The 27,117-nt window shown below is 47.9% G+C and overlaps 1 protein-coding gene and 1 long non-coding RNA gene across 4 annotated transcripts in view; one reads left to right on the forward strand and one right to left on the reverse strand.

Moving 5' to 3' along the window:
• The window catches only part of GTF2E1 (general transcription factor IIE subunit 1), a 45,594-nt gene extending 22,868 nt beyond the window's left edge, over positions 1 to 22,726 (forward strand). For 2 of the 3 annotated variants that reach the window (XM_084500926.1, XM_084500927.1), the window contains exons 3-5: positions 14,950 to 15,151; positions 19,004 to 19,248; positions 21,214 to 22,726. In XM_084500926.1, the coding sequence (XP_084357052.1) occupies positions 14,950 to 15,151; positions 19,004 to 19,248; positions 21,214 to 21,644 (878 nt within the window). In that variant the 3' untranslated portion in view covers positions 21,645 to 22,726. Of the gene's footprint in view, positions 1 to 14,028; positions 14,214 to 14,949; positions 15,152 to 19,003; positions 19,249 to 21,213 lie in introns of all 3 variants that reach the window. The other variant, XM_084500928.1, reaches the window with a different exon arrangement.
• On the reverse strand, positions 22,145 to 24,510 carry LOC311425279. The gene is made up of 2 exons (XR_014686280.1): positions 23,418 to 24,510; positions 22,145 to 23,387 (listed from the first exon to the last, which is right to left on the reverse strand). It is a non-coding gene; the product is annotated as an uncharacterized lncRNA (long non-coding RNA).
• Between the last annotated feature and the right edge of the window lie 2,607 nt (positions 24,511 to 27,117).

Below are 27,117 nucleotides of genomic sequence, written 5' to 3' on the forward strand. Positions count from 1 at the left end.
AGTGACTGGTGCAGGTGCCAGCAGAGCGAGGTTACGTGGTTTGGGGTTTTGGTTGTGTTTTTTATTCTCTGTTCGCCTCATTTAGTTGTAGCTCTGAGGCAAAACAGCCCCTGGTCCCTGTGTGTTCACATGGAACCAGAACAAATTGCTTCATTCCCTAGATCGTTGTGAGTGAGGTAAAATTAGTCTGAAAATATGTAGAGAGGTCAGAGTGTTGTTAAGAGGAAAGCTAGTGCAAAAGTGTAGAGGATCTTGGATTGAGCAAGTGGGGAAAGACCCTTGAGCTGGGCAGGAAGAGAAGTTCTTCATCCTTGCACCATAAAAAGAATACTTAATAGGAAAATAAAGAAAACTAAAACCACCTTCCTCTCCATCCACCTTCTTCTACCTCTTTCCCCAAAGCAGCACAGGGGAATGGGGGCTGTGGTCAGTCTTCTAACACTTCGTCTTCATGGTCCCTCTCTGCCCCTGCTCCCCATGGGGTCCTTCCCACGGGATGCCGTCCTTCCCCAACTGAGCCTGGGGGCTGCCCACAGGCAGCAGCTCCTCAAGCACTGCTCCCACACGGCTCCGTCCCACAGGGTCCATCCCCCAGGAGCAAACTGCTCCGGCACAGGTCCCCCATGGTGGCAGCTCCCCCCAGACACCCTGCTCCTGCGTTGGCTCCTCTCCATGGGCTGCAGCTCTGGCCCAGGGCCTGCTCGTGTGGGGGTTCAGCTCTGGCCAGGGGAGGATCCCTTTTGGAGCTGGCTGTGGTTTGGTGTGGGGCAGCTGCCAAGCTCTTCTCACAGAGGCCACCCCTGCAGCCCCCCCCTGCTACCAAAACCTTGCTGTGTAATCCCAATGTCAGCGTTTTCATGTATAATAAAATGTGCTGGCATTTGCTGGCAGCAAAATGAATGAATTAATTAAAATCCCAATAATTGTGTCAGTGTTCTTCTCTAAAGGAAATAACTGGCAGTGTTACAATGAAGTTTTGTGAAGTTATTCACATACATGAATGTGCATATCCATCCAACTTAGGTTTGTAATTGGTAATAACTTGGCGTGACAAAGCTAGGAAGAGGCTGAGTTGAGACTCCCAGAGTTGCTGCCTTACAGGTTTTCTCTGAGGCTGAGTTGTTGCCATTCTCTTCCCCGAGTCACAGTTGGAATCTGTAAAATCTTTCATTTGCCTCTGCTGCAAAATGCCAACTGTAGGATGGCATTCTTCATTAGTTATTACTGCTGATATAAGAACAAAAGGCAGCCCAAGAAATTAATGCAGCTAACATTTCTCCTACTTTGAAGACTTCGGAAGGAAGCTAAAATCAATCTCAATGTTGGTTTTGCTTTAAAACATCATTGCAGAACATTGGATGTTCCCATAGCACAACTGGATAAATGAGAGAGAATTTCTTCCTAAACACAGGCGCTGAAAGTGGACGAGGCATTCATCTCCCCAGCTGGGTGTTTGCAGAGCAGGCGTGCACACCTGAGCTGCTTCCCGAGGCTTTCCTAGCAGAGAAAGGCTTTCCTGACACAGCTTCTGCCTCACCGCCTCTAAAGGGAGCCCTGCTGAGGAGTGAGGTAGCCCGTACATTCATGTCTGCACTGTAAGAGTCTTGTGTTCAGTGGGAAGAATCCTTCCGAGCTGTCGCAGGCACCAGATGAAGGCGAAGCCTGCCAATTTCGTTCGAAGACTCTGGAGGACCTATTAAAACAGCACATGTTAAAATCAGGCTCACATATGGTCTGCTGTAGTTAAACTTCTCTTTTGTATGGAACAGTCCAATCCGGAGAGACATGGAGCTGTTGCACAAAAATAGTAGGTTTTGGTTGTATTAAGGAAAAAATATGCATTTCAATTTTGGATTTATTAAAAATAATAAACACTATATAACATATAAAGTAATTAACCTACTACTTTATCAATGACTGGCATAAAACATATTTACCATTCTCCTTTGCTTTTGTTAAAACAACCTGTAGCAAGCTGAGAGCCCAGATACCTTGGCTTAGGTTCTGGATGTTGTTTGCAGGTAGCTTTTTGTTTGGAGGTAGCTTTTTGTGCCTTCTACATCTGTACGTTTTTGTCTTCACCCCTGAAACTGCTCAAAAGTTTCATGGATCAAGAATGTTACAGGTTTGTTGTTGGTGGTTGTTTTTTGTTTGTTTGTTTTGTTTTTTTAGTGGTGGTCACTTATTCAAATTCAAGCTGAATTAAGCTCTCTTCCAGCCCACTCTCCAATCAGCAAGTCCACTCTACCTACCAAAAAGAGAATATGTGACTTCAAGCATTCCTCTGAAGTGAACACACTAGAAGCAGCAGAAAATAGGATGATGAAGAACCGCGTGTAGGAATCAACCTGCAGTTCTCTGCTTTTTCTTTTCAGCCTGTGTGTGCTGGAGACTAGGAAAACAGGGCAAGAGCATCATGAGATGTTCGGTGCTGAGTCACGCACGAGATCCTGTGTTAAAGTCAAAATCATTGCTGTGACTTTAAGTTAAACAGGTTAGCAGATGGTCTGTATCAGTCATGTGTAATGTGCTGGTGCAAGTGTTTGCTGTGATTCCAGTAAGAAAGGCACTCAGACGCGGTGAGGTATTGATTAAAATGTCATTTATTGGAGCTAATGAGAAAGAAAAGGAGAACAGATAATATTATGTCCCTTGGGATGCTGGGAACCCCACGTTGTGCAGCACTGGACAGATTGCCAGTAGGGCACCACACTGTGTGCAGAACCTGGTCTCTTCACCAGCATTTTGGTCTTTAGAGTTTGTACAGGATTTTCTTAGAAGAAAACAATTTAATTGATCACTTCAGCTGCTGAGCAGAATAAAGTCTGCATTTGAGCATGTGGTTTCACTGTAAGATGGTAAGACAAGGGTAGGCACTGGTGGAGTAGTCGCTGGTGCAATCAGGAGCTGCCTTCGGAGTCCTCTCGTGTGATTCACTGGCTGTCCCTTCAGGTACTGTGACCTGGGCATATGAATTTCATCAAAAGCCTGCTAGAAAAGTCAGTCTTCCCCTTTTTTTTCCCTAATGAAGCATATGCGTTAAGCTGCCACTTTGTTCCCTTGGAATCACTGCAGCATGTGCAGCTGCGCTCCGTTTATCACCACAGGTGGTCATAGGGCAGGATAACGCAGGGTAACATAGCATCATCTCACGCCTTGCATGACATAGTTGTTAATACACACAGCAACCAGCTTCTCTTTTGCTGTCTGCAGCACAGCACTGTGGATTCCTGTTGGTTTCATCCTTCGTGGTGACCAGAGATCATTGCAGTGTGTTGCCTGGACAATTCGCCCTTTCTGCTCCCCCCCTTCTTTAAAACCAGCACAGTACCTTCTACCTGGCTCTAATGAATTTCATAACGTGGATTCCAGAAATTTCTTCATTTGGATTAGCGTTGCTGTCTCCCAGAGCATTTTAACCCTCCTCTGCCCTCTTTTTGTTCATGGAATTTTTTATCTGCCAGTCACTAGAAATGTTACAGCAGCCTGGTTTAGCCACAGAGCTGGATCTGGTTTGGGCTGGAGGCTGGGCTAGAGACCTGCAAAGGTCCCTTCCATCCCGAGCCACCCTACAATTCTAGTCGTTTTCCCATCCCTCACATTTCACCAGCTGCACAAAACTTCAGGCTCCACCTGATTTGTGTCTAAGTCTGTATGACAGCCTGACATGCCTTTCCAAATGTGTCCTCTTCCTGCAGTCTGCTGGTGGCATCAGCACATCTCAACAGTGGCACGGCCCCAGTGAGTCCATAATTGCCACCTCCTGGACTATACTACTGGACCTGAAAGAGGGTGTGAAGGTGAGCAGGGTCCTGCAGTTTCTAGGTGAACCTCCTCACTACCTGACGACTTTCAGAAATGAACCAAAGAGATCCAGAAAGCTTTGATTTTGAAATCTTTCACGGGTCGCACTCTTGGTTCCTCGGATCCTGCGCTCCCCCAGGTGTCTCGCAGCCAACGCCACCAGCCCTCAGCACGTCGCCCCCAGGGGAAGGGCGCCGTCCCTGGTCCCTGCCGCACCGCAGGGAGCAGTGGCTGCTTCAAAATAAATCCGAGAGCAGATGGCGAGGCAGATTATTGTTCATCCTAGGGCGATGATGATGATGTGCCAGCTAGCTGCTGGTTGTCTATCAGAATTAATCAGGAGATGGTGCGGCACATGATCAGCGAAGCCACCGCTCCCCCTGGGAAGAGGGAAGGAAGAGGAGAGAAGCAGCTCTGTAAAATGAGTTGTCAGAGATGTGGTTGTCTCCAAAGATAGGAGAAGTTGCCTGTGAAGGGGAGACTATTTAAAAAGAAAAGCAGGAATGGGCTTAGGGTTTGGGTTTTTATATGCACGCATGCTGTTTTATGTAGCTGCACTATATCTAGCTCCTAAAAAGCAACTGGGTGCATGTGATCAATTTCTCCCTGCTTTTGTCTCACTGGAATTGTTAAACATCTGAAATAAAAACATTCAAGAGATTTATAAAACCTTTATGGATAGGAGCTGTACAGATAGCATGAACCACGATGCGAGCATATGCCTGGCTTGGCTTTCTGGTCTGTGTCAGAGGAAAGGACTCACCGCTCGCTGTGCTGAAAGCACTTCACAAGCATTCACTCCCTGGATACCCACAAAATAAACTAGGCAGAAGCTGACTCAACCCATCGAGCTGAAAGACAGTAACAAAGGTACAGCCTCAGAGTTTTCATGCCTTAGCAGTCTGAAGGGTAGTTTACCCCTGGTGTCTTTCTTCTGGTTTTTTTTTTTTTTTTTTTTTTTTTTTTTTTACTGTTTGACTAAAGAGGTTAATGAAATGGCATAACAATTAGCAGATGTCGTGTTTTGTTTCATCAAATTAAGAAACAAAAGAGGGAGTACCTTGTGGGTTGTTGTTTCTGTAATGGAAGTCAACAGGAACTTCAGGTCGCTTAGAGGAACTGTCAGTCTATTTTATTAACTCAGTAAAATTTGTTAAACTAAATTTCTTACTCTGTGTCTTCAGCTTCTGTTGCCCAAGCTACTTGTCATGGCAAAGCTTTTCCTCCAAAGATACGTTTTTCTGGGGTGTGATTTATGGAGGACTCACGTTACTGTTTCTGAAGATGATTCAGGTGATACATTAAATACTTCGTTATCTGAGGCTATCAGGTATGGACAGTCTACTTAAAGACCATGTTTTAAACAAACATACATTGTGAGATACAAAAAGTGGGATGAAATTTGCTTTTTTAACTACTACTCTTTCCTTTTATACTTTTTAAACATCAGCATAGTCCTAGGTTGTTAAAGGGATACTTGCCATGTCAAATAATCTGGGGGCTTTGCCTGTACGTAGCAGTGAGTGAAAGGCAAGGCTGAATTAAGCTTTTTTGCCTCTTATTTTTCAGGTGATCAAATTTGAGATGTTAGCAGTGAGGGGAAATCAACCCGAAGCAGAAATAAGATAGAATGACATGAAGAGAGGTAATCCCTCTGGACTCTGAAAATTTGCAAATGTCAAGGAGGCTTTTTTATTGCTTTGCCTGGCATTACTATAAGCTTCGTCAATATATCTCCTCCACAGCTCCACGAGCGAGACAGCAAATCACCAGCAGGTTATCTGAGACAGCAGGAATCTTGAGGTCAGAGACGTTCTTAAAACACTCCTGATGCCAGCAAGTCCTTCTCTCTTGCTGGTGTTGCAGATGATGAAATAAATTACTGGTTTATCTCTTGTTAGGTATAGGTCAGGCTGAGCTGGAAAATTTGTCTTGCGGGCTTTGTTTCTGATCAATTCTACCGTGTGCCATCGTGGGAGGGCCAACTCTTAGTGTTTTACATCCCTAGCACCTGAAATTTCCCATCTTTGTTGTCTTTTAATAACTGAAATAGTCTTGGGAATTAGTTTATTCCAGTGTCTCTGCACTTCCAATCTGCTATTATTTTCTTTTTGGCACGCAGGTTTCTAGAGTAATTTAAAGCAAGTTGTGTACTCAGGGGGTGTTCTCTTAATCTTACATATTTAGGTGCAGGTAGGAGTGGGTGGCACACATACTCTGCAGTGAGAAGATTCCCATTTCTTCTGGTCAGCATTACTCATTTTGACCATGAAACCAGCGATAAGAGACTGCACTGCAGAAAGCAAAACTTGCCCTTAGCTGCAGAAGGTTTTTCCCTCTGAGTAAAGCACTAATTGAAAACATTCCCCCCCCCTTTCTAAGTATGAAATATAGGTGAGAGTGACAAGGATTTGGTCTCTGAAGGGTTGGTAGCAGAAATGCTTAGTTTTTAACATGTGCCTGGGGCACTCCTGCTGGCTCACCAGGCCATGCTGGCATTTTAGACTGTGTTCTGAACACTGGTCTTAGCAGTCCCTGCTGTACATTTTGCCCTGTAATTCCCCTCCTCCTTTCTTTTTTGGATGTTTTGGTAGGCCTAGAGTGTGTCAGGTTCTGCTGGTGCTCCAGCCTACGTCCTAGAGCCTGTGTGATGGTGCTTTCAGCACCGCTCCCCGTTACAGCGATGGTCAGCAAGAGAAGGGGTGAAAGATCTTTTATAAAAATACTCTGTAATGCAGCAGAGTTAACAGGTAGGACTTGCAGGCAAAGCATACGTGTGCACGTGTCAGAAGGGGATCTGTTACCTTTTGAATGAGGGAGAATATGAGGTAGTTGATAGAAAATGCTACCTTGCATCATCCTTTGTATTCCCAGCAAAAAATGAATCCCCAAAAGTCAATCGGAGAGCAGTACCCATTCTTATCTCATACTGTTATATATCTTGGCAGTGCAGGGGCACCTTTCAAAGAGTGCAGGCTAGGAGCATGATCTATCACAGCAGTAAACAGCAGATTCAGTGAGGGCTGCCTGCGAGCTGCTCCAGACCTTTGGAAAGGAGGATAATCTGCTCCGATAATAGACTGGCTTTGTTCTGAAGTAACCAGCGTCTGAAAAACCTGCTTTGTTCCTGTGAAGGGCCTCCAGAGCCTCTCAGAAAACCAAAAGGGAAAAGCAGACGGAAGAGCAGCGTGTCCTTTCAGAGCTGGCCCATCTTGCAGTGCCACTGAAAAGAGCTGGAAACAACGCGCTGGCGCGGAGCTCGCCGTCTTGCTTCCTCCTCCTCGCTCTTGCCAGCTGCTGCCATCAGGCATCCACGGCCACCACTGCTGGAAGCAGCGGTAGGGAAATACGCACGCTTCTGCCATTGGCCCATTGGCCTTCCAAATGGTGCCTTGGGACGGTGCTCTAAGTGTTTAATTCTTGCTCTTTGTTCTTCAATAGATTTCTGGGGTGTACACCAGCAGCTTTGCATGAAACGCAAAGCCTCGGCATCCCTTGTGTAACCTTCTTTTCAACTGGAGTTTATTATAATGAGGAGAAAATGACATTTAACTTATTTATTTATTTTTATTAATCTTCATTGTTCTCTGTTGGAGGTCCACGTAGCTCTGTGGAGGAAAGTCATGCAGTAGGGAATTTTCCTTACCGCCTGTTAATCCTGAAAGGAGTCTGGAAGGAAAGACTTCTGGTTATTGGCATTTCTGAGCCATCTTCTATTGAAATTGATGCCCTTTTGGGCTACAGGTGGCACAGGAGGTGTGTCAGGGTTGTAAATCCCTCTTCTCAGGGAACATGTTGCGTGTTGCTAAAGGGATTCGGTAGTTAGAGCAAGCGTGGAAGAAGAGATCTCTCCCAGAAAACCAGAAGTGCCAATGTGGGTTGACAGATTCATCTCAGGCACGGGAATTATTTCACGGCTGCCGTTGCCTGACACAGGAGGCTCTTGAATGAGTCTCAGGACATTTCTCTGCTGCTTTTTCCTTGTCCCTCGGTGCTTGAGGTTTTCAAGGAAGACAAATGCCGTCCTTACGTATTCTAAGGTGTTGCCAAGGGTGTCTTACCTCAGCAAGTCCTATTTTTACTGTTAACAGCAGGGTTCATTTTGTGCCGGGAGGGTCCAGAAGAAGGGCTGGACGCTATTTTTGGCCATCTGTAATAACGTTCCAGCAGCACCATTTTTCCAAGTTATGCCTAGGATAATGTAACTGCCGGAGTAAAATCCGCTCTGCAGCTTAACAGAGAGACCTTCTGTTTCCAGGACTGCCAGTCCCTCAATTTTTATACATTTACACAGTGCTCTCAGGGAGAATAAATAATACATGAACATATGCACTGGCTCAGTGAAATTTCCTTCTGATTGTAGCGAGACACTGGTTGATGGCAATTACCAAATCTATTTCCTTCACCATTTGCTAATGGTGCTGGGTGTTTAAGAGCGTGCCTTTCTCTCCTTTGTTGTTGTTGTTGCCACGAGTTGCCATCTTCTTTTTATTTGCTGAACAAATTGCTTTGATCCTTCTTCGTATGCTGGAGAATTGCGGTTTTGAACCCTCCTGAACAGGTTTCTTGCAGTATTACCTCATCTGAATCAGAAATTGTGCCACTGCCTAAGTGCCCTTAAACGCTGTGTCTGCTGTATCTATATTACAGAACTAGAAGCTCTGAAAAGAAACGGATTGACATTAATCCCAAATGAAGTGTTTATTCTCTCTTTAATACCTGGTGGGCAATTCACTCCTCTGAATCCACATTAAACAAGAAAAATGTTTAAGAAGCATTATTAGGGCTCAAGATCAGGTACTCAGAAGCCAGAGCTGTACCTGGGTGTGCATATATTATGAAACGGTGTTGAATTGTATGATCAAATACTGTTTTTTACACTTAGCAGATTCCCAAAATAAACCTTTTTTTGGGAGGCTGATTTGGAGGAGAAGTATTTGTACGGGAGAAGCATTTAAGGCTGTTTCCCAAACCTGTTGTGCGTGTGGGTTAGACAGAGAATGCTGTCCTGAGGAGCAGGATTTTTACTCCTGTCTCCACCATGGAGCCCCATACCTGTTAATGAGCCCCGGACCGTTTAGGTCAGTAAAAACAAGTTGTTGGCAGGGGAACAATCCTTGCTCTTCCCCAATTTCACACAAACCTGTCTTAAAATTTTAAGGCCTGCTGCTGGGAAGTATTGATCTCATAGCTCTTAACTCTGTGGGTTTTGTGCTAGAGTATGTACATACCTAGGAGAAACTGGGTCTAGATTTGGTGTGTTTAGTGTTAAAAGGAACTTCTTTCACTTCATTTTTGGTTCTTGATTTCCCATTTGTGAACTGTCTTAGGAATTCAGATGTCTGCCCACAACCCAGGATGTCTGTACCTGGTGGCACCTCTCCAGAAGAGGGAGAGAGAGAGGAGGAGATGCTGTGCTTCCTTGCCTGCTACCAGGAGAGTTGTCAGCGGTGGGGCACAGGCTGCTGTGTTTATCACCAGCCTCATCTGGCTTGTGGCTGTGGCTGTAGTGCCTTTCCGAGGGGTCTCCCAAAATTTCTACTTCTCTGCTTTCAGCCATCCCCAGCCTGTCACTGCATCTGACCAGCATCACTGCATCTGCTCAGCTGCAGTCTGCCTCGTCTTCTCTGCAGCCAGATGTTACAGCAAGCTTCTTCAGACTGCGAGGGTAAAGCCTGCTGCGTTTCCAGTTTCAGTGGCAACACTGAACGTTTCATTCTGGAATTCGGGTTACCAAATCTTCCCTAAACGGCACCTTTTCCTACACATGGCCCACTGCTTGTACCAGAAGAAGCTTGAACAGTAGCATGGATGTCGTGGGGTGTCCAGACAGGGCTGACAGAAAAATGAACGCTTCCTGTGCCACATTTCAGGCCGGAGCACTGCAGTCAGCCTTGGGCTGTGGCGTGTCCTCGAGAGCTGGAGATCCAGCGGACCATGAAACCCGTCTTAGGAAGATGAGATGTGGCGTTGCGTTTTATGTAACACACTGTGCTCTGTAATTGGCTTTTTAATGCATTTATGGAAACGTTGAAATACTCGCAGAGAGAACAGTATTGCTGTGGTGTTCGGGAAGCATTTATTTGGTGGTTTTTTTTTTTTTTTTTCTGTCCTTTGCCTAAAGCCACTGGGTTTTTGGAAGTCAAATATGAATATAAATGTACTTGGGGCTATAGGTCTCCACCGTGGGGAGAAAAGAGAGATGGGGCCAGGGATGGCTAGGAGGTAAAATTGAGAGGAAACTCATCTTTCCTTGGGGCAGGAAGGCGTTTCTCTCTCAGACACGAGAAATTGGTTTCTCACTGAGATGCTGAGGATGCTTTAATGAAGGCTGAGCAGCCCCTTCAACTCCAGGAGTCGCTAAAGATGAACAGCTGCTGAAGCCTAATCTGCATCAGCATTAATGCAGTTAACCAACAACTGTTTTAACAATCAGCTCTGCTACTAGCCTGGCTCATTAAAGTCCTTAAAACTCTCTTCGCTTCAGTTTAATCCCTCAGAGGTGAATGTCCTTACATCCGAACGTGGAGGTTGTTGTGGCAAATAACGATCCAGGCCTGCTGTAGCCACTCAGCCTACTATTTCTGGCTGTAACGATTCGGGAGGGAAGTGCCTTTAGGTGCTGTCCTAAGTAGTCCTCTAAATCCTGAAAATCAATGCGAAATGAAAGGAACTTAATTATAATTTGTACTGACAGTGCTGCCTATTACTTAGGGTGCTAAGGACTCCCATTACATGAGCATGGATTGGTTGTGGAGGGAGGGGATAGGAGTTGTACTGATCCCTTCCCTTCCCTTCCCTTCCCTTCCCTTCCCTTCCCTTCCCTTCCCTTCCCTTCCCTTCCCTTCCCTTCCCTTCCCTTCCCTTCCCTTCCCTTCCCTTCCCTTCCCTTCCCTTCCCTTCCCTTCCCTTCCCTTCCCTTCCCTTCCCTTCCCTTCCCTTCCCATGGGACTGGGAAGAGGCTGGTACTGGAAAAAGCCACCCAGGGAAAGAAAGTTGGACAGGGAGGTCTGAGAAGTGAGAGGCTCTGGAGTCCAGGCTGAGCAAGCAGGAGCAGGTTGCCCAGACACCCTGCTTCCCCCTGCAGCCGACCCACGCCGCGCTAGCAGCTTGTCATCTTCTCTGCTGCTCCGTTCAGTCAGGTGGCAGGGGGCTGTGAGGAGCAGGGGGCTCCACACCTGCTGATAACCATGCACAGCATCACCTGGAGATGGGCCTGTGTCTGGTTCCCTGCTGGAAGGAACCTAGCAAGCTCTGACCTTTCCTCGAGATCTTCAGTCGTCCCTTTCCAACGTCACACGAAGCACTCGGGGATAGGAAGTGCTGAAATGAATGCTGCTTGCGCGTCCTAAAACATTTTCCCTACCACGGATTTTTTTTTTTCCAAAGCAATTGTGCTTTGCTCAGTGAGAACGATGAGCTGAGTGCATGTAATGTTTTTGCTCTGGTTTGCTGCAGAAGAACTAAAAACGTGTACAAGTCAGCCATTTACTGGAAGAAGATGGCTCCAGTAGCCACAGCAGCATGATCTGATGACCCTTCAGGTCAGCTGTGCTTCTGTCTTGCCTTGGACTGGTCATTTCTAGGTAAATTTCTCTGAGGCTGTCATTAGCTGTTTCTCCTAACTCATTTGAGATGCCCGATTCTGGAGCCTGGAAGATAATGGGTAAAAGCCCTGCGTGCTTATTGCAGGAACAGAAGTTCCCGAGAAGCATTTCTCAGGCATTACAAACCAAGTGCCACTCAAATCTGCAGATGCTGCTGAAATTTTGCCATCTGTGCCTTAGCTCACCCCCCATGTAATGGTAATAATGCTTCTTCTAAAAGAAGCTTGTAGGAGATTTTGAAAATAAATTACCTTAATGTTTTGTGGTTGCAGTGGAGAATAAAGAACTGGATGAGGCTGAAGGCTGGAGTAATAAAAATGAGCTGGAAGGTTGCAGTGTGAAGTACAGTGTCCTGTACCCAGCATCTCCTGCAAACCTCTCCTGTGAACATGGAGCTCATCCACTGGGAAGCGCAGAGGAGGAAAGGTCTGGAAGCATTGCGAGATCTTGTGATAATTGAGGCAGCACTTTCTTGATCTTAAGAGGTCTCAGCAGTTATCCCAGAAGCACTAATGCCACTGGGCTTCTGGGAGGTCTCATCTGGAGAGTTGTGTGCGCTGCAGCTTTTCCTGAGTAGCAGAAAGGTGAGAGAGAAAGTGATCAAACGAATGGGTGGCCACTTTTATGAGGGGAAGGAGAACATGTGGCTTATTTGGCCTTACAGAATGAAGGTGGAGGGGATGAGCTGGAGGGCAGCTTGTCAATATACCTGGAGGGTTAACAAGATGGAAGCTGGCTGAGGCGAGGTACAGTTGGCAGCACAGCGTGGATGGGGCTTTGGGCAGCCTGGGCTGGTGGGAGGTGTCCCTGCCGTGGCAGAGGGGTGGAACTGGGTGGGCTTCAAGGTCCCTTCCAGCCCAAACCATTCTGTGATCCAGCAGAAGACCTTCCTTGTGTCTTTAACATTCAGTTCCAGTTAAATGTGTGCATAGGTGAGGAGCCAAACGAACACGGTGGGATCGGTTTTAATTCTGATGTCTCCTCTCTTGGGCAAGCTTCTCTGGCAGCGTTAAGCTGGTGCACGCAGCCGAATTCGAGCAGATGCAGCACGCACGTTTGGACACACCGCGTGCAAGGCGTGTGGGCGGTTGACCTTTTCCTTCTCTCGAGTGAAATCGAGTCATTAGGAATTAGCTGCAAATATCCTGGCCCTGTGCTTCCGAGCTTGAGCTGCGCTAATCGTAGCATGCCTTGGGGAGCCACAGCACCGGCGAATCGGTCCCTGTGGGAGCAGATGAGGAGATGTCTCTCTCAGAAGGCTGGTTTTTAACATGCTGGGTGCCTGAGCGTGGAACAGCGAGGTGTGTGTGGACAGAAGGGGATGCACGTGCTCCCTGTTGATACGTCCAAGGTGCAGGGAGGCTCAGCACCTGCTTGCCCTGGCTTGTGCAGCGTATTTGCGTGGCAAACCAGCAGTTGTGTCCAGGCAGAGGGAAGAAATACATCCCAGGAGTGGGCACACGGCCATCCTCAGCCTTTGGATGGGCTCCACTTCATGTTTGTCACATCCAATACACATTTGTGAGGAGAATGTGTCACTGCTGATGTGACATAAAAGCTCTGGTGACATTTTGCGACCTCTTAATGTCTAGCAGAAGAGGTTCGCAACACGTAAATGCCATCTGCCGTGGCAAGCCAACTCCTCGGTTCTCTGATCACATATGCCTCCTCTGAAATGCTGCATCACCTCCAAAAAATCAGCATATTAATGGCGGAAGCCTGTCATTTCACTCATTCCCCGATTCTTTACATAATCCATCTCTTAACTTTATTTTTTGCTTGTGAAGAACCCTGATGGGGGGGACGTTGCAGCAGATCCACGAGAGCTCCAGGAGTTCCTTCCATTTATTGTCTGATTTCTTGGTCCTGTGAACCGGAGTCATTCTCCCCCTGCTTTGAGTCTTTAGCAAATACTTAGTGTTCACAAATGGACATGAGAAAAGCAGGAGCTGTCTCAGGAACCTACAGCAGGACTTCGGGGTGTGTGGTGAGGTGGGGTTGTAAAAAGAGGAGAGGTTTCTCTGTTAACCTGGGTTTGTTCCCTTAGTCCATTACGGGAACTGAGATGTGCTAATTATTTTCAATTGATTCAACTTGTACCAGTTTGTCATGCTGATAGCTTCCAATGCGGGATAAGGAGACCAAACTTTGGCCTCAGTTCTTGCCGGGCTGACAGCTTATATAATTGTCCCGTTCTTGAATCGATAGCGGCAGTTTTTGCAGGGTGAAGAAGTAAGCACAGAGTTTCGTGCTTGGATGGGAGAGGAGAGCGCCGTATTTACTTACCCTTCACAGCACGTGCTGCTGTTGTTGGGTGCTCTGGCTGTTGCAGAGATGTGACAAACTTCGTAAAGTGACTTCTTTGCAGGAAGTTTGTACGTGTTACGCTCCACAGAGACAACACACTCGGATTAATTTGCAAGTAACGATGAGCAAAAGCTGTTTCAGATGGTGCCAAGGTAGAAAATTGCATTTCTACAGACTGGTGAGAGGCAACAGATTCTGCCTCCTGTCATAAACAGTGCCTTTATACGTTTTCCAAGAACTGTGGAAGCATTGTCTAGCCCTCACAGCCACCAGCGAAGAAGCTAGGTCTGTTTTTATCGCTCTGTTACAGGCAGAGAAGGAGATACACTGAAAAACGAAGCGACAAGACTAGCAAATCTGTGCAGGCAGCAGGACGAGACACCAGCAGCCCTGGCTTGCAAGCCTGTCCCGTTACCTCGTGCCCTGGGCCAACCCCATTCTTCCAGCTGTGTTTGTACCTGGTGTCAGTGATACAGCCGGCTCCTGACACTGATGGTTAGACAGACACATGCCGATTCCCTGACACAACCTGTCCTCGGGCTCCCTGTTAGTAAAAAGACACCTTTCCCTTTCTTCATTAGGGTGCCGAGAGATGATACCAGGTGTGTGTCAGTGCCACGGGAAGGATAGGTAAAAAAGAAATGACACAGGGCCAAGAGAAATCCCGAGGTGGGAGCGCAGCATTTGTAGCCACGTAGCTGTGCCCGGCGTGTGTGAGGACAGGACAGGGCACTGTGCTGCTCCCCTGGCTGCAGACCATATGGTGAGGGCCTGCTGCGAGCGCTTGCCCAAGGTTCCTGCTCGCAGATGGAGCAATGAAACCAAAAGGCCTGCTGTGAGTTCAGTAGTTTGTTTTTTTTTTGTAACTGCATTGCCATGCAACCGTTTCGGTTGCCTCTGTTTGACCTGCTTTTCTAGCTCATTTAAAACGTCTAGCAAGAAAGGGCGTGAGATTAGGAGATGTCTCAATAGTGGTGCTGCAACACACCTGGGCTTCTCAGAGCAAGGAGCTGCTCCCCGAGCTGGGTATCACCGGCTGACATCAAAGTGCTTGTTGCTTTCTTGGCTGCTTAATAACCAGGTGCGCTGCGTGTGGGAAGGGGTTGTCAGAGTGAGAAAAGCTATTTAGCATCGAGCAAAGAAAACAGTGAAGCGCCCTTGTTTAAAACGCTGCGCAAAGAGCTGGCCTTGTTGCTTTTCTTCTGACGCTTTGCAACTTTTTTCATTTCAGGAACTTTCCGCTGTACTTTCTGTGAGACTGAAGTGGAAGAAGATGAGTCGGCAATGCCCAAAAAGGATGCAAGGACACTCGTGGCAAGATTTAACGAGCAGATCGAGCCCATCTATGCGCTGCTTCGTGAGACAGAAGATGTTAACTTAGCTTATGAAATCCTCGAACCAGAACCCACAGAGATCCCTGCCTTGAAGCAGAGGTGGGAATGGGCCCTGCTTTCTCTGACTGCTTCCTCACAGCACGTTTCTCTGCTCCGTGAGGTTTTCCCAAACCTTCTGCAACCCCTGGCTGCATTCGGGTCTTACTTGTTCTGCACCAAGGGTGCTTCACTCTCATCTTCCTCTCAAACCCTTTTGTTTATTTCTTTTGTTTCCACCCAGCTTTTGAAAGTAAGCAAAATGCATTCTACATTTCATGTTTCAAATCCATATGTAACAAAACTTCTTTTTCTGATTTTCTCCTACTTGTTACACAACTCGTTTTTGGGGGGAGACCATGTTATAGTCAGAAAATGTTTAAAATGTTCCTGCCCATGGGAAATGACACTTTCCTTCAGAACATTCCTAGCTGTACAAAAACAGATGATGTTTAAATAATGCAGAAAGATGTGGGGAGCTGTCAGTTTTGTCAGCTCTGGTGAAATGTGATGCACTTCTCTCTGTTTTAAAAAAAATAATTAAACACACAAGAAAAAAATCTGTACCATGGGTGGGGGGGAGAAGCATTCCCACAGTTCCTCGAGGTGCTTGGCTTTTGTTAATGGGAGAGCGAGCAGGATACTTTTTTTTTTTTACATTCAGGCTAACCTTGAGAGAGAATGTTCATCATATATTAATGCTGGACAGTTTCTAATTAATATAATAAAAAATTACTTGTCTCTTTCTAGCCAAGAATATAGCTAATTTTGCTCATCATTCTGAGAAAAACAGAAGCCATGTAGGGAGAGGAAAAGATTTTTCCAAGGTCGTTCAGCATGTCTTTGTTGATATGGGGAGGCTTTGAAGCCTTTATTCCCAAGCTGAATCACGAAATTTTGCTTTAAAAACCCACTTCTGTAGTTCGTGTAGTAGAACCGGGATAACCCCACCAAAAAGAGGGTCATTTCTCAGCCTTCCCATGGCTACCTTATCTCAGCGCACAGGAAAGGAGCACAGCAGAAGCCTGGTGCAGTCCCACGATTAAATAGCAGCACCCACTTGCTTGACTCTTAAATACTTAAAAAACATTGTAAATGATTAATTACTCTGAGCAGGGAATGACAAAATAAATAGGCATTTTTAAATCCTTACTTGAGCACAACTCGCTTCAGCACATACAATGATTTAATTATTTATTAACGCTTATTAATTCAAAGCAGCTAATTGCATGAAAGTGCTGCTGTGAGATTTTTTTTTTTTTTTAAAGTGCCAAACCCTGGGTTATTTATTCTCTCTCCATTTTATGGAGCCTTGAGTTTCTGAAGTCATTGCCGAAACTGGCATTCGATGCTCCCGAAACAGACAGAAAAGGTCACAAAGTGCCTGCGTCTTCTTTTTTTTTTTCAGAGGCACGGGCAACTCGTGTTTCCAGGTGGTAGCTCTAACCAGCCTCACTGACAACCTGTAGCTGTCACTCACCTGCCAACGTGGCTGGTCACATCTTCATTTACACTTTCCTAGGAGGCAGTTCCTTCCCGTAACCTTGGCAGAGCATTAGTTAGCACCACGGGTTTCAAAATGCACGCGCTTTACCCGAGCCATTCTCCGTGGTATCCTAAAACAGATGAATTTGAATACCTCCTCCATTTTCTTATGTCAGGATAACATGATGTTAGATAACATAAATCCCTGTAGAATTCATTTCTGTGGTCATGCTATCAAGGACCATGCGTTGTTCCCTATGAAGCCGAAGCTCTTAAGAGCAGCTAAACGAAAAAGTGCTTTAGTTCAGACACAGCACAAAAGGAGTTATCCCCATTTTACAAGACCTTTTATTAATAGCCTGGACAGGATTGAGATGAAGATTTCAGGTTGTTTTCCCATTGCTCAGTGTGGTTTCTGCGGGCCATACCTCAGCTATGTCAAGGATTATTTATGTCACCTTTGAAGGCAGCTTAACCACTTAGTGAGCGATTTCCATCAGGGTAAAAGAACAGAGCAAATGGAGCCAGAGCTGGGGCCCTCAGCTGCCACTGTCTGAGCAGGGTGGCCTAGAACTAGGGGAAAAATGCATCTTGGATCAAAGAGAGAGAAATTACTGGAAGAGTGCACTCCCTCCACCTGTTCTGTGCTGCCTGTATGGCAGCTTGCACGCCTGGCCCTTTGCTGGTGCCTGATTTAGGGTGCTCAACCTCAGCCTTTGGATCAGGTGTGCTGAATAGCAAGGTCTCCTCTTGCAGTGAGGGATATCCCGCTGGTCACGCAGCCTCGAGGTCGTCCACTCCCAGCAGTACAGTGAAGATGCAGTTGCCCAAACAGCGCAGTGAGTTGAGACACGCTCACAAAGCTCGCTGGGGTCAGAGAGTAGATAGAAGCTGTCTAGATTATTCCATGCAAACGTGACACGTTGCCGGAGATGGTTTGAAGTAATTCGCATGGTAGGTGTCTCTTACAGCTGTTACCTTCATCTTTGAATCCCTCCTGACGTGAGGGAAGAAGTGTTTTGCTCCTAAATGGTAGTGCGTAGGAAAGAAGTCCATTTCAAACACACTTACGGGGACCTCTGTGCAAAAGTATTATTAGGCAGCTCCTGGCACCGCCGAGCATTCAGCTGTCACGCTGCAGTCATGGAGAGGCAGAGGCTGGGGGAGAGTTGCATTGTGTGTCTTGTGAGGGAAGTGGATTACATAAAATTGTCAGGGAAACGCTGGTTACAGATTTCTATTGTGTGGGAAGCAGAGCGGTGCTTTTCACAGAACACATGCCTGTCTTGGAAAACTGAAAGGTACCAACACTTGAAATCAGGCACTGGGAAGAAGGTCTCGGTGTGGTTCCTTGGCTTATGTAAGCAACACATGGGCACGGGTCTTCTCCTTCAGCCCAGAAATTCAAGGCTGCTGTGAAGCTTTCCTGGTGGGGCTGGCTGTGGGAGAGAACCAGCTAGTGTGTGGACACGTGCTAACACCAGTATTGTGAGGTATTTTATGAAGAGATCCCAGCAAATGCACTTATAGGAGGTCATGAGTAGCAGAGGCTGAACAAACCAATATTTTGCATATGGGGAAGAAGGATGATCACCTACCTTCATATTTTCCCCTCTTACTTTACACCTAAAAACCAGGCACGCTGAGCTCATCAAGCAGCGGTTAAATCCATGCTGAATTAAAAAACTGCATATCGCTCAGGCCTCCAACTGCAACCTTGTTTTCAGCTTCTCCTTTGGAGGGAAGGTTGTTGGGCAGATAGCAGCAAGTGAACCCTGCGCGCTCACAGCTCCTGTCAGCTCAGCTGGTAGCAGCTGGCAGCAGGACAGGGACACTGCTGGGATCCTTCACTGATTTCCTCGGGATGAAGATCTTCCTTCTCAATACATACATGCATGTAGCCAGAGAGTATTTTCAGCTCATTGCCATCAGCATGCAGAAAATGCTCCACCTGATGTCCTCCTCCCATCAGATCCAGGCAGATCCGTGTCCTCTCTTCAGCAGTCTCCTCAGTTAGAAGGGAGCCTGGAGGAAAATGCGCTGGCAGCAGCTCCTCTCAGCAAACAAAGGGGTGCTAGACTTTGACTGGCCTGCCCTATGCATCGCTTATCACCTTGCTCTTGTTTGACTGGGCTTTGCTGCTGTGACTTTTATTTCGGGGTATTCTGTAACTGTAGGATTGTTTTTAGATCCGTGCATCCGCAGCCTTATTGTTCCCTCTTCTTTTCGGCATCTGTTGCAGAAGTTCCCGTGGCCTCATGTAGAGGTGCCCAGGTCCCCAAATCAGCAAGCTGGTGTAGAAATTCCCGGCAGCACCATGAAAATGGCAGTTTGTGCTGCAGATCCAGGGAGATAATCTAGCGTGTTACAATGCTGGCCAAGAAAGGGCTCGTTCTGAGTGCTGCTTTTCTCTCTCTGACTTTTACCTAGCAAAGAACGTGCAGCTGGTACGGGTTCGGGGACAGCTGGCGTTACAGGCGGACACCATCGGGAAGCGTGGACTACGAAAGGCCCATCCTACGAGGACTTGTATACCCAGAACGTTGTCATCAGCATGGAGGACCAGGAGGACATTAACCGGTCTGCCAGCGACGGGAAGCCAGCCAGAGAGAGGCCAATTTGGCTCCGGGAGAGCACGGTGCAGGGGGCGTATGACCCCGATGAAATCAAAGACGGTAAGGAAAAGCGCAGAGCACAAGTGCTGCTCTGCTTCTGGGAGTGCTGGGAGAAACAGGTTCCCTCGTGCGTCTGCAGCTGTTGCTCCCAGCACTCCAGATTTTGTCTGCTCCCCCCTGCTGTGCAAAGCACCTGTGCATAGGTAGATGGAAAAAATGCCCATTTATTAGATCCAGGATGGAAATGTAGGTCAGTAAAGCTGAGCTGCCCACAAAATTGCATGTTCCTCCAAAAATGTTACTTATCCGTTACCTCTTCCTGTACCCTTAGTAATAGGTGTTCTTCTGCCTCGAGAGTTTATTGCTTTTCGATGAGGGCTTTCCTCTAGAAAGCTGAACCCCAATAAGACACTGCTGGAAAATAGAATTTATTAACATTTGGTGACTCTGAAGCCTACGAAACCTACCGGCAGTGTTTTTGTGCTCCCAGCATTCTTCTTGCCAATTATTTTTCAAAATGTTTCATGTGAAAAATCTGTCAGAAAGAAAGCTTCTGGAAGCACAGTAGGACTGTCTGTCACAGGTGAGTCCTTACTGCTTTCTAGTTGCCTTTGCTTTTATTTTCATTCACGTTGAGGTCAGGTTGTTGGTTGACCATAGTCACATCTTGTAGCGACCAGAAGAAACGTTCTGCACTGCTAAGTTTGCTATTTAAGCATGGAGACCAAAAATGGGAAATAGAGACCTTTTATCATTGGTGTGTTAGGGAATCGATAGATAAAATCTTCCAAGTCACCCGATGATTACAGAATGACACTGTTGGTGCCCACGGGAGAGAAGATGGCAAAAGGGAATCCCGTGTAAGCACAAGCCCTGAAATCATTCCTCTCCCAGTACCCAGAGAGCCGTGCTGAATTCTCACCCAGCTTTTCAGCTAGACATTCAGTCCACGTCTCCTTCTAAATTGGTTCCTTGAGGTGACTTTTGGTGTACGCAGCGTAAATGTTTCTGAGATGCTGCTGAAGGACGTTGAGGGGGAGTATATCTCCTTGGAGCACAAAGGCATCACTGCTTAACCTCCAGCACTGCTGGAGATCGAAGCTGGTGGAAATAGCCTGAAATTGGTGCTGGAGCACATTTCTGTGACTCTTGCATGATACAAACAGGAAGGCAGAAAACTTGGGACCACTGGCAGAAAGCATTCACTGCATGGATCTGCCAGGAACAGTGCTCACGAGCAGGAGACCGCAAAGTCCAGACTTTGAGCCACAAAGTTTGGACTTTGTGGAACTGCCCCGGGCTGCTGAGCACCAGGCTGCCAACACAATGCTTTTGGTCTTCCTTTCTTTCAAGATTTTTTCATTAATGACAGTAATTGTAGCCATCACGTGTTACTACAGTTTCATTTACAAGGAAAACACGAGTCCCATAAAGTTAGGGATGGGTCTTTAGGCCTTAACTGTACCACAGGAAAGACTCCCCTGGATTTTTGTGCTAAATGCAGAACTTAATTCTTAGTTTACCCATTTCTCAGCATTTCTCTGTCTCAAGCTGAACAAAGTACATGGTACATTTTCGATCCTGGAGGGAAACGCTTGGATGTCCAATGCCTGGATACGGTGTGCAAATGATGAAAGCCCAGGGATTGGAAAAGAAGTCAAGTGGTGTTAATGTATGAAGGCAGAAAGCCATCCACCTCAGCTCCAGCAGCTGTTTGGATGCAGCCCGTTCCAGTGCAAGAGAGAAAGTTTTCCACAGGGAGTCTGTTGTACTTTTTAGGCCTTTTTTTGTACATAAGGTTCTCTGCATTTCTTTTCTTTCTTTTTTTCTTCCTACAGCCCGTAGGTTTTTCGGTGCTGGGTGGACTTGCAGTTCTCTCAGCAAAAGTAGGATTCAGAGTTTTCTTCAGAATGCCACTTTCTGAGCAAGAATTTTATCTGTTGAGTCTGGGAGCTGCAGACACCCTGCCACAACAAACCCTCTCAGCTCACGAGAAAACCCTCACTCCCTTCTGTCTCTCTGCAGGGGGCCGGGATCTGGACGCCTTCCAGGAGCGTGAGGAGGGCCGGGCGGCCCTGGATGACAACGAGGAGGTGATGCGTGCCCTGCTCATCCACGAGAAGAAGACGCCCTCCGCCTCAACCGTCACCGTCGGGGGCTCCGCTCCTCTCTCCGGCGCCAACGCCAGTGACTCGGAGAGCGAGACGAGCGAGTCGGAGGAGGAATCCCCTCCCCGCCCCGCTGCCACGGCCACCACGGCGTACGGGCTGGAGGAGGAGGAGGAGGATGAAGAGTTCGAGGTGGTGGCGGAGGACCCCACGGTCACAGTGGCTGGGCGCCCGCACACCTACAGCCAAGTGAGCCAGCGCCCCGAGCTGGTGGCCCAGATGACACCGGAGGAAAAAGAGGTTTATATAGCCATGGGGCGACGCATGTTTGAGGATATGTTTGATTAACTGCTTCCTGATGGGGCTTTTTTTTTGTTTTTTTAATGATTTTTTTAAAGCCAGAGACTCCCTTGTTAAACAGAAGGCTAAAATGCATCTTGCCTCCCCTGTGTGCAGGGACACTGGGGCCTGCAACTGCTAATCTCAGGCATCTTGCCCACCAGAGAGGGGAGCAGGAAGGCTGCATGTGCCAAAACAGGTAGGGGAGGACAAGTTTTAGAAGGGAGGATGCTTGCAAGGTAAAAATTTTAGAGTTTTAGGGTTGCCTGCGCACAGGCACTGGTTTAACCCTCTGGCCACGGAGCGCTTACTCCTGAGCAGCCCTGGGGGCAGCAACCTGTTACTTCCCTTGCTCCCTTTCTCTTCTTAGTCACTCTCAGCACCTCAAGGTCAGGGGGAACTTGAAACACGCAGAGGGAAAGCCTTGGCGAGCGCTCACAGTCACCCTTTGTCAGTGTAACAAAAGCCCTGCGCACATCTGAGCTGGCAGAGCGCTCCGACTGGCCCGGAGATGCCTTCCTTTTCCTGCAGTGCTGCCTGGCGCTTCTGCCTCGCTCTGTCCAGCCCCCGGTGTGGCAGACGGTTGGTGGCAGGCAGAGAAATGGCATGGCTAGCTTCTGTTTGCAGTCACACCACCACGGTTGCATCATTTTAAGAGGAATTATGCAAGTTTAAATTCTGCTTCGGCACGCTCTCTTCCCACAGGAAGACATTCACCCGTGCCTGCAGAGCAATATCAGATTTGTGAAATGTTTTCTCTATCAATTGAAAGTGTTGCTTTTTTAAAATTGTCGTGTTTTCCTATCCGGCAAGAGAACAAAGCAAAAGGATAGAAGAAGTTTGTGTTTTCGGAGGGTAGGGGCAGTACTACGTGCTGCTCGGTTTACATGGGCAGCATCAATTTGCTGTTCACGGAGACTGTAAATCTGTTTTATACTAACTGTGCTTTCTAGGTTCTGCTAACCTTGTAATGCCTCCTCTGTGGTTCTATTTTCAGTTTCTCCCTCTTTTGATCTCCCTTTTTTTTAGCATTTTAAATTCGCTTTTAAGTCATTTTAAGGTGGAATAAATAAATAGAAACTCGTTCCCTTTGTTGTCGTCCAATTTGTGGTGTGTCTATGTAGAAGTGTTGTTTGCTTATCATTTCAATTTACTCAATTCAGGAAAACAACCAAGCTGAGGCCCTCCTTTGGGGTAAGGACCATTTGAAATCCCACATGATACCTCTGGTCCACGTTGCTTCTCCTCACCAGAGCTGACTTGAATGCCTCCTGTTACCTTCTGCGCTTGCAGGGAAGATTCTTCATGAGAGCGGTGCTTTTGTGGGCTCCTTTTGATCACGATCCATTCCTTTCCACCTTCCTCGGGGGATGCATATGTGAGTGAGAGAGGTCCCACAGACCTTTGTTCCTGGTTAAAATGGTGCTGTTGTGGTGGACTAATTGTGGACTTCTGGGATCCAGCATCAAGCTTCTACATGCCGAGCCAGCCAGAGCTGATAAGCCAGCTTCAGTGATCAGCAAGCAGAAAAACAAAAGTTCTTTACCAGTTCTGTCTAGAATTTAATGTGGTTGAATTCAAGGCTAACCCTGGAGAAAAGCAGGTCAGTTTACAAGGAGCCAAGGCTGGAATCTGAGAACTAACCCTGAATGCAGCGCAACTACTCATTCTCATAACATACCGGGAGTTTTTAGTCTGCAAAGTCAAGCTGTAGGTTTATAAGCTTAAGTGAAGAAATCTTGGTCCTTTTGCCTTTCCCTTTCCCTTTCCTTTTCCCTTTACCTTTCCCTTTCTCTTTCCGATACTGCATATATATCCAGCCTAGGCTTCTATGAAGCAGGGGCTTTAATCTTTTCCACCAAAGTTCCCGAAAAGCAGCTTCCCCCATCAGGGAGCCTGTGTCCATCCAATTCTTCCTTCCCGTGTCACGGCCTCCTTCAAACAGACCCAACCGGCTGCAGCGCTGTGGGAGCCGAGAGAATTGAAGATCCCCCGGAGGAAGGGCGGAAAACCAGCATCACCTCCTCCCTGAGACATCCAAAGAGAGCTGCCTGCTGGGTGCCTGCCGCAGCAGGGTGTGCTGCTGGGGAGCCTGACAGGCCGGGGGGGAGGCTTGCAAGGTTTTTTTAGGGTTTTAGGGTTGTCAGCCCCATCCCTGAGTCCTGTGGCGCAGCAGGGGCTTGGGCTTGGTGCCCTGGAGGAGGGAAGCGTCACAAGGTGCTGGAAAAAGTCACTCCGAGCCGAGAGCAGAGCAACAGCAGCCGGGCCACCCTCTTCCAGAATTACCCAGCAAAATCTGGGCTTTTTCCTCTCCGGGATACCTAACGAGCTGCCAGAAGGTGGCTGCTTATTTAATGTCATTAACGAGGCTGAGAGAGAGAATGAACCTCATTGATATCCAAGTGAAAATCAGATTTTTTATATTATCAAGAAGCACGTTAAGGGCAGCGAGTATGCACGCAGCCATCCTGGGAGCAGCCGACAAAGAGCCTCCGCACGAGATGCTCGAAATGTAACAGGTATTTTTGCTTAAAATACATCCCTGACCTAAATATAATTTGATTTCCATCCCTTTGAACAGCTCGCTGCTAACGAGGCAGGCAGGGATGGCAAGGAGGAGGCCGAGGCAGCTGCAGCACGGCAAGCGGCTCGGCTGGGCTGCAGCACACAGGAGACTCCACGCCTGCCTCCCCCCAGCACGGCCACAGGAGGAAACCCCACGCTGCCCACCTGCAGGAGCCAGCAGGGATCCGGCCCCAAAATCAAGGTGGATGGGATGCTGTTGAGTGAGCATGAGCGTCTGCGTACAAAAAGCAGGTGCATCTGGCAAGGAGGAGCAAGGGGAGCGTGCCGTGCGGGTGTGATTAAAGCCCTGACGTGCTGCTTCTGTTTGTTTTTCACCTAGAAGCTGTGCTGCCAGCCTCTGCCATCCCGTTACTCGCTGAAAGAAGGAGGGCGAGCAGTGGTAATTTTGCTGAATGTGAGCAGCGCCGAGGAGCCTGGCTCGTTTCCACCCGGTAAGCCAGCCCTCCTGCTCGGAGACATTTGTTCTCCTGCACTTGGGACAGTGGAAATCCGCCCGGTGATGTCAGGAGATGAAAACCATCCCCGGTACAGCGATGAAGATGGGAGAGAGCCGGTGCCAGAGGGAAATGCAGCCTTTAGAAGGTGACGCATCTTGAGAGAAATTTCCCTCTCGCACCCTCTCCCAGGCCACACGGGTGCCGTAACACAGGCGAAGAAAAACGCAGGGTGCCCACGAGGCCCTCGGCTCGCAATCCACTTAGCCTGCTGCATTCCCCTGCCTCAGAGCCCATTAGGCTCATTCCCTTTGGGGATGTTAACAGACAAGGCATTTGGTGCAGTTTGGGCAGGAGCTGCTGTCAGAGCAGCACGTAGCAGCTGAAGTTTTTGTTAGCCGCTCACTGGAGACCATCTGAAGTCTGTAATAAAAGAGTTTATCTTCCCAAATGACAGACGTAGCAAGCTGTGTGGATTCGTCCAGTAAGACAGGCGTCAAAAGTCTCACATCTCCAGTCCTTCCCCTGTTTGGTTTGGTTTTAATTTTGCATTTCTCCCTCCTCACGCAGCGGGCACCACCATCAGGGATGCGCCAGCGGGCCTGGTGCTACCACGAAATGAACTCTGGCTTAGTCGTGCTAATGGGCTCCTCGCGGGATCGGTAATTTACAGGCTAATGGAGCCCTCCCAAGGAAAGCCGTGAGTCAAGCCATTAGAAATAGCGAAAACAAACAGAGTAAACGCTGCGCCTGGAAGTGTGTTTGCTCGTGTGGTCAACAGCAGTGCACAGGAGATGGCGCTGGAAAGAGCAGCGCCCTGCTTGTGGCAAGTGTCCAGAGCAATCTGAGTCTGTAGCGGACACGAAAACTGCTTCTCGCCCATCTCGGTTCTCATAAAAGCATTACCACTGGCAGCCCGTGTTGGAAAGAACATAAATAGAGCATCCAGCCAGCCCCCAGGCGGGCAGGAGGCAGAGGAAGAAGCAGAGGATGCAGAGGAGTTTTGGCAGAGGGGGACGTGTGCTGCTGGAGCTGGGGTTTATTGCTCTCCTCTCCAACTCACCCCGAGGGGACAAGTCGTACGGGGCACGGCACGGCTGCACGTGCGGGATGCTCATTGCCCATGGAAGTGGAGAGGAAAATGGAGAGGTACCAGGAGAGCAATAAATGGGGCACTTATCTCCTCCTTAATCACAGCCCGGCCTTCAGGAGGCCTGCAGGGAGATGTAATGGATTAAATACAGGTATGAAATGAAAGCTTGGAAATGTTGCCCTCACCTGAAAGGACTGAGAGGCTGACGATAGCACAGTCTCGGTTTTGAGGCCCATCCTGAAATTTCCTGAGTGTGCTTGCTGGCAATCCCAAATGGACGCAGCACAGTGCTCCTTCTCAAGATGCTTTCAGCCCGGGGAAGGAGACACGTCTGCGTTTCATTTTGCTGAGGGTACCATGAGTATTGCAGGGCTTTCTGGCTCCAGGGCTGAGCCCCAGGTATGAGACATTAGCAAAAAGCCACAGCTTTTTTTACAATGAAGACTATCACAGGATGATGAGAGGTATTTCTCCAGATGCCTTCATCAGCTACTGACACAAACTGCATCAAATCATGCAGGGGTGGCCTGAAAATAAGGTTTTGGTCTCTAGGTGCCCTTTTATTAGCAGAAGGTTCTGGAATACGTGGCTGAAGATGAGGAGTGGTCTCCGTCCTGGTACCACAAGCTGCTGAGTGCGGATGGGATGCACAATTATCACAGAACCACAGAAATCTTTGGGTTGGAAAGGATCTTAAAGATCACCTAATTCCAACCCCTGCCATGGGCAGGGACACCTCCCACCAGCCCAGACTGCCCAAAGCCCCATCCAGCCTGGCCTTGAGCACCTCCAGGGCTGGATGGGGCACCCACGATCACAGGCACAGTGCGTAGCACCTCTGAGGAACCCTCACCAGCCCTTCTGGTGCTGCTGGACACCACGGAAGGTTACTGCTCAAGGTGATGGCTACAATTACAAGTACATTGTCAACATTTGTTTTTTTCTTTCATTTTCTGCCCTGAAATTCCCCAGCTGGTCTTCTGTTGCTCTCACCCCTTAGGCCCAAAAGGTCTTGCTGGTGAAATATTCCTCTCTCCCCGCTTTAAAATGACTGAAGAGGAAAGTACATGTGTTACTGGATTTCCTTCCAGGTGTCTGGCAGCTTAATTAATCTCAAATCACATCTGAATATCTTGTGAGATGGAGGCAAGATGCTAATCCACTTGCATAGGAAAAGGCCTGTGAAAATAATCCCTTCTGGGTTCCCAGCCCCATGTCTCCTCAGCAGCCACATGCTCGTGGCCCCCAGGTTCCCTGCTCTGTGCCAGCCCTTCTGGAGGCAGCTTTCCTGTCCTGGAGCTGAATATCCATCTTCCAGCCAGCTCTGCTAACTGGGTAATGCCCAACCTGTGTCTAAAGCAGCTTCCGA

This window comes from Aythya ferina (genome assembly GCF_964211825.1).
Source record: "Aythya ferina genome assembly, chromosome: 1".
NCBI lineage: Eukaryota > Metazoa > Chordata > Aves > Anseriformes > Anatidae > Aythya > Aythya ferina.